This window comes from Macrobrachium nipponense, chromosome 7 (genome assembly GCF_015104395.2).
Source record: "Macrobrachium nipponense isolate FS-2020 chromosome 7, ASM1510439v2, whole genome shotgun sequence".
In the NCBI taxonomy this organism is placed as follows: Eukaryota; Metazoa; Arthropoda; class Malacostraca; order Decapoda; family Palaemonidae; genus Macrobrachium; species Macrobrachium nipponense.
The window spans coordinates 98,711,143-98,718,642 of NC_061109.1; the positions used below are offsets into that span (position 1 = coordinate 98,711,143).

Sequence of the window (7,500 nt, forward strand, 5' to 3'; positions counted from 1 at the left end):
AATTGGAACAAGAAGCTTATTTTTTTCTTTCGTAACTGAGAAAATACACACGTTAGAAAAGGTAACTTGACGTAATTCTTACCAAGAAATTGGAACGGGCTGACGGCCTACGCACGATTAAAAACTTCAGGATCTCCAGGAATCATTAGAATCCAGTTGCGGCTGCTACAGAATAGAAAGTGGAGCGTAAAGCTTTAGTTGGAGCAATGTCACGGCTTCAACAAAGTGCCCACAAGCTGCACCACCTCCCAGAGACCCCATCAGCAGATTCTCCGTATTTCAATTCGTAGATACTGAATAAATATATATATATATATATATATATATATATATATATATATATATATATATATATATATATATATATATATATATATATATATATATATATATATATATATATATATATCTACATACATATATACATTATATCACGCACACCATCTGTATAGAAATTACATTTTATCCTGCATGTAACTTTCCTAGAGGCATTACTGTCATAATAACGCAATATTTATTGAACAGGTTATAGGCCAATCAATAGGGGGTTGAGTAAGAAAAATAATCAGGGAAAGCTGCAATAAGCTTCACTGTCTTCATAATAGAGTACTTAATAACATGAATTTTGCACCCCTCCACCCCCCCGGATTTGGCCTCCATCTTGAAAAAATGGCGATTTTTTTTTTTTTTTTTTTTTTTTTTTACAAATATGTCAGTGCTTCCATCTGTCCACTTATAGTCTGTCAATGTCTTTCCAGCTTTCTCTTTAACATCTCGAGTCCCACACTCAGAAAGGCCGCTGTCCATCACAAATGAAGCATTTCCTCAATGAAGACATTTTTTTCCACAGGTTGACTGTCTCTTTTCATAGTCCTGAAATAAAGAAAAAAAACAATTGACGTGCAGACCGAAAAAAAAACACGTGATAATCGGGCTCCGGGGGTACAAAATAGAAAAAATGCGAACATTTTCGCACCTCTGGTACCAAAACGGTGCAATATATCACAAAAATTAATAGAAGGGTTTTTGTTGAAAACTGTATATAGATTATTTCTTGTATCGACACATTTTCCACTAACGTGAGTCCAAGCGAGATATTTGTAAAAGAAATTTTTTCCGCCATTTTTTGACGATGGCGGCCAAATCCAGGGCGGTAAAGGGGTGCAAAAGTAATATGTTATCAAATATCCTATTTTAAAGACAATAAGACTTATTGCAGCATTCTCTGATTTTTTTCTGTATTTTGCTTTTTTTCTTCCTCTATTTACTGGCCTATTAATAGAATTAGAATTAACCGGAGAGCTCAAATAGTGCTCAAAACACGGGCGGATACTACGTATGATATCGTGGTTATCGTTAACTTCTAGGAACTTTGGCAACATCAGCATCTCCATACAAGAGCAAATATCTCCATAGCTGATCTACTTCGATTCCAATACTGATTTTCAAAAGATATGTACTTAGTGGGGATAAGCTTTATTTATGGTACCGGTACTCTAGGGAATCTGCAGGGAATCAATGAGAGAATTATAGCTTGGTAAAGCATTCCTGGCAGCCATAGATTAAATCCTAATGAATTATTATTATTATGAGTGTTATAATTTTGTTGTATCTGATCCCGTTTTTATATATATATATATATATATATATATATATATACATATATATATATGTATGTATATATATACATATATATTATATATATATATATATATATATATATATATATGTGTGTGTGTGTGTGTGTGTGTGTGTGTGTGTGTGTGCGTGTGTTTGTGAATACACACACACACACACACACACACACACACATATATATATATATATATATATTATATATATTAATGGGGCTTTTACTATCAATTTTTCACATTTAAGAACTTCATAGATTAAAATGTAAAAACAAATATACAAAAACATACACTTGAAGCTACCATACTACTAATTGCCTTTTGTCATTGATCACTTCGGATTGTCATATAAGGTTACGTAAGCGTCCATTATCAACATTACTCTGTGAAGACAATCGTCCACCTCCAGCCTTGTCAAAGGAGCTCAATCAGAAGATGACCGGACACTTACAAGGTCATAGTTTTTTGCATTATTTATTTTCATCTCATCCATGAAGGTCATTTTTTTGGACTGGCTGGAAAGGTCAGACTTTTTCTCAAAGATCCTTCCAGTTGTTCTAGTTTTGTCTGGAGAGCCGACTTACTTTAGATATACTCAGAAAATCTCCCTTGTTCCGCAAGACAAGGGTGAAATAGAAATGAATTGTATGGCAACAAACGTAAAATGTTATTCGTCAGACCATCTTTAAAAGCTTATGTATCTGAAAGTGACTAGATTTTTTTCAGGGATTTCAGTTATTATTATCGAGTAGGACTTGTGTTGTCGTTTTTGCTATATGTGACTGATTTTTCATTATCTGGTAAAATGCAATAATGAGCCAGTTGTGTCGGCCCTTAACATATGATAGTGGACGCAATGCTGAGGCCACGTGACAGCGATGCTAGCCCGTTGATTTTATTTCACAAGAGGCTATGAGCTTTAAAAATATGACGTTATTTACTGAATTATTGTTGCAGAATAATACGCTTATTATCCAGTGGAAGGTAATTTGATACATATAAAGCTTTTCCAGATGAACGAAAACTGAGCAACCCGATGCGATCTCCGAAAGGGAAGTTAAACCCTAAGATGTTAATGAACACTTGGGGCAGATCGAATTCCAAAAAAGTAGACATAAGTATCAAATATGATGGGAAATCATGTAGTCTACTTAACAGAAGAACAACCAGGTATTTCGGAAGTATTACTTTTTTGTGCTTTTTTCCAGGATGTTGATGGTATACATATGAATATTTCATTATCAACAGCGTCATGGGAAAAGTTGAACCATATCAAGCTCATCTCAATCATTCCTTAAAGAAAAATTTTGGTTCTTTATTAACATGAATATATGAGCGTGTCATTGTGTTCTCTATTCGCTTTTATGTATGTGCAGACATTTAAAGAAAGGGTAGAGATTATTTTAGGCGTCATTGTAAGGTAGAAAGGAAGATAGCTTACTAGAATACAGGAGGATGAATAAGGTTATGAAGAGGACGATGGAAGTAAATGTACAGAGTAAGGTTAGTGAACAGATCAATAAACGGAGAGATGCTGTCTGAACAGAAAGACGTTCTGTGTAGAAGTATTTTGAAGATCATAAAATGAAAAAAGAAAAAACGGTGACGATGAAAAGCACAAGTGTTAAGGGTTACTGTTTGTACGTGTAAGAATGCGTTAGGAAGTAACTGCTGAGGACGTCAGAACAGGTAAGAGGTTAAGAATGAGAAAAACACTAATGCTGATAGGATTATGAGTACGATGCTGTAGTTTGATGGTAAAAATGCCATTGAGATGCCGACCAGGGTGTGCAAGCAATGTCTGGATGAAGAGAAGTTTCTGAGGCAGTAGATGACAGCGATAATAATTTTATTACAGTGCAAAGTTAAAGGTCTTAAAGGGAACTAAAGGTGTTTTATGAGCGCAGAATTACTTAGTAAACAAAGGTAAGTTTTAACAGAGAAAGACTGATGACAGAAGACTCTTGGGATGAAGCACAGAGTGGGCTTGGGCCAAAAAAATGTGTGTGGAATAAGTGTTTGTTTCGAAAGTTATGTAAGAAACTTGAAAGCTACAGGTATATACTTGGTGTAGCGTACACGGAACTACAAAAAGCCTATAAAAAAAAAAAAAACTGGGGAGGGGGGCCGCCGGTTTGAGGATGTATAGTATATGTTGTCCTGTGATGCGAAAATGTTCTAAGATTAAATTAAGACGCTTCGTAGAGGTTGTACTGACTGATTTGGCATGGAAAAAGGGTTTAGATGAAGCGTTATTTCTCCGTGTTTATTCAGTGATGCCACAATACAAAGAAAGAACAGTAGATTTAGGTGCAAAATTATGTGATTTCACAAAATGAGTCGGAACTGTAGTGTGGAATGACTTAAGCTTGCTTATGATATAACACGGATTGAGGATTCTTAAGTAAAATTTCAAAAGATAGTGAGAGTGTGAAAGTGTTTTCAAGAGGCGAAGGTTGAATGGAAAGTTAAACAAGAGTAGGACTTTGAGGGTGAATGGAATTAGGAAGAAGGGGCAATGTATTTAATATTGGTGGTGGAATAACGAAAGCAGTTGATCCGTATAGGTACTTGGGAATAGAAATTGTGACGGGAGATGAGAGGACTTGAGTCACAGAATAGAAAACCGAGGAAGAGAGCAGGACGAGTGCAAAAGATTGGGGTGGGGGGGGGGGGGGGGGGGGGGGGGGGGAACTCGGAGGCTAGAAGTGTAGGGGATTGCTTTATAGGACTTAGGTTTGCAAAGGGACAATAAAGTAGAAGTCAAATGTGGAAGCAGTTGAGATGAATTGTTTGTGTAGCATAAGACGTAAGAAGGGAAAGCAGATACATAGATACCATAAAGGTTTGGGTGAGTGTAACTAAGTACAATTTCATAAGGTTTGAGAATGTGAAAAGAATGGAGAACGATTGTTAGATAAAGAGAGTGTGTTATACGTAAGAAAAGAAGGATGAGGACAGAAAACCTTCAAAATGTAAACTAGATTATATGACTGCAATAATGACTAGAAAAGACCGCACTTCAAGGAATTTGAAGAAAGCATGGTGCAAAACAGAGTGAAGAATTTAGGCTGTGTAACAGATGTGTTTAATGTGCCACTGATGAGCCCTTTGCTTACATAAGTGTGTCAAATGAGAAATTATTGAGGAGTTTTTATGCACAGGGGCTCATCCACAGTTCATCAGTTAGAATAGGAATATGGTATTGATTATTACCTAGTGTCGTTTCTCTGCAGTGGGCTTAATGATTTATATATATACATATACATATATATATATATATATATATATATATATATATATATATATATATATATATGTGTGTGTGTGTGTGTGTGTGTGTATGTGTGTGTACTTATGAGAATGAATAGCAACGTGTGTAGAAGTTCACGCACGAGGCTATATTCTAACGTATGTTGCAGAGACCAATTTTCCCATTTATTTTGAGAGCGCGAAGCATCCAGGCATGATCCTTCAGCGACTTCACCCTTGTGTTTTTTCCCTTTGCAGTTGCGGTCTCCCTTGAACCTGTTCCTGATCAACTTAGCGATATCCGATTTGGGAATCAGCATGGTGGGAAACCCGATCTCCCTGGTGGCTGCACTTAACAGGGGGTGGAACTTTGGCCACCACGCGTGTATCGTGTACGCCTTCCTGATGGGTTTTTTCGGTGAGTATCTTTTTCTCTTTGCCATTTCTCAAAACCCAAACCTTTCCCTTTTTTTTTTTGTCGAGACTTATCTGGTTCTTTCCCACTCCTTCACCACCGCTTCCCTTCCATCTATTTTTGCGACGTGTTTCCCGGTCTTCCGCTCCAAATCCTCCTCAGCAGAGACCATAACCTCGTACTTTCAACTTCTGCTGCCTTTTTTTTTTCTGTTTAGACACGAAGGGACCTTGGCAGTTTTTAATATCATTTTATAACGTGCTAAAAGTGACTGAAGGTGAATACAGTTGGATAATAGTGACAATCATAACTACGGTTTACCTTAGTTGTAAATAAATGTTTTTTTAACATCAGTTTTACCATTAAAAGGATGCGACTACAAGAAGTAATGTTATTGTAGAAAATACACATAAAAATTTAGACCGCAAGTAAATGGAAAGGCAAATCCCTCGGAGGCTAAAGAAGACCTAACAGTGAAAGATTTTTTAGGGCGTTTTCCTGTCAACAGTATCCCCTTTTTACTTTATATTTGCTCTCCTCGGCTGCCAGGCTTTAGAATGAAGAGGCAGGAGAAGATAATAATGAAGAAACAATGAAGAGAAAAAGATTTTGTTGAAGGCGGGGGAGATTTTTAATTTAATCGTCAAAGAAGGCAGTTTACACTCCAGAAAGAAGCTGATGGAAAGGAATGCTTGATGACTACTTAGAAAATGAATCTGATACTGATGAAGTGTGTAAAGGCAAGGACAAAGGGATAATGCAGATGAAAGAATAGTGAAGAACATTCTTATTCCTAAGTTTATCAATTTTAAGAATAGAAAAGCTCGAAGAATTGTAATAACTCGCGTGAGAAAACCAATGGTCATCGGCATTCAAAGGAAATTTAACAGGTAATCAGTATTATATATATATATATTATATATATATATATATATATATATATATATATGTATATATATATATATATATATATATATATATATATATATATATATATATTCACACACGCGTGCGCGCCACACACACATATACATATATATATATATATATATATAATATATAATTATATATATATATATATATATATTTATAATATATATATATATATATATATATATAAATAAAGCCAGATTTATTCGCACCATTTCTTTTGTTTTTTAAAGCTCGCCAGTAAAATAAGTGATGACAGTTTAGCATGATCCAGTTCATATATATATATATATATATATTTTATATATATATATATATATATATATATATATATATATATATATATATATGTAATATATATGAATCTGGACCGGGATGTTAAACTTTCATCGCTTAATTTACTGACGAGTTTTAAAGAACAAAAGAAATGATGCGAATGAATCTAGCATTCTCCTGCCTATTCCATTCATTATAATCTTTTAGGAATTTTGCTCTTGTATACACAAAACAATCATATTGCTGGAATGTAATATGTTCGTTTTTTCGTTAATATTTAGAGGGAATGAAGGAAGAAAGTCTCACAAGAAGAATTATTATTATTATTGGGTCTATCACAGTCATCCTATTCGACCGGGCGGTTTTTATACTGCGGGGTTCCGGGTAGCATCCTGACTTCTTAGGAGTCCATCACTTTTCTCATTACGTGCGTTGTTTCTCATAGCACACCCCTCTACGTGAGCCCTGCAGCTACTTCGACATCTAGTTTTTCTATGTCCTTTTCAGGGATCTTGGGATCGTGCCTAGTGTCCCTATGATTATGGGTCCAATTTCCATTGGCATATCCCATTTCCTTCTTATTTCTATTTTCAGGTCTTGATACTTATCCATTTTTTTTCTATTTCTTTCTCATCCATTATTATTATCATTATTATTATTATATTATTCTTATTATTTCAAAAGGCAATAAAAATACGCAAAAGAACAGTATCAGCCAGAGATTGAGAAGAAGCATAGAACTTCCCTTTCGTATATCGGGTAAAAATCATCTTCACCTCTTATCCACATAACATATCAGCTCGTAGATAGAATATTTTGCCAGTGTTTTAGCGGTATATTGTTCGTGTTCTTAAAAACCAAAGTATGTTACGACTAACGACCTTGATTTCGCTAGAAAATTATTTTATACTACGATTATGAAAGAGCAATTGAAATGAATTCTTGTTACGGGACAGCATACGATGGAAAGAAATGCCACTCCTGTATAAATATATT

General features: G+C 35.0%; 1 protein-coding gene across 4 annotated transcripts in view; it reads left to right on the forward strand.

Annotated features, from left to right (window-relative positions):
* LOC135217787 (parapinopsin-like) overlaps positions 1-7,500 on the forward strand; it is a 472,093-nt gene that overhangs the window by 309,642 nt on the left and 154,951 nt on the right. For all 4 annotated transcript variants that reach the window (XM_064253816.1, XM_064253817.1, XM_064253818.1 and 1 more), the window contains exon 2: positions 5,142-5,301. In XM_064253816.1, the coding sequence (XP_064109886.1) occupies positions 5,142-5,301 (160 nt within the window). The remainder of the gene's footprint in view (positions 1-5,141; positions 5,302-7,500) is intronic.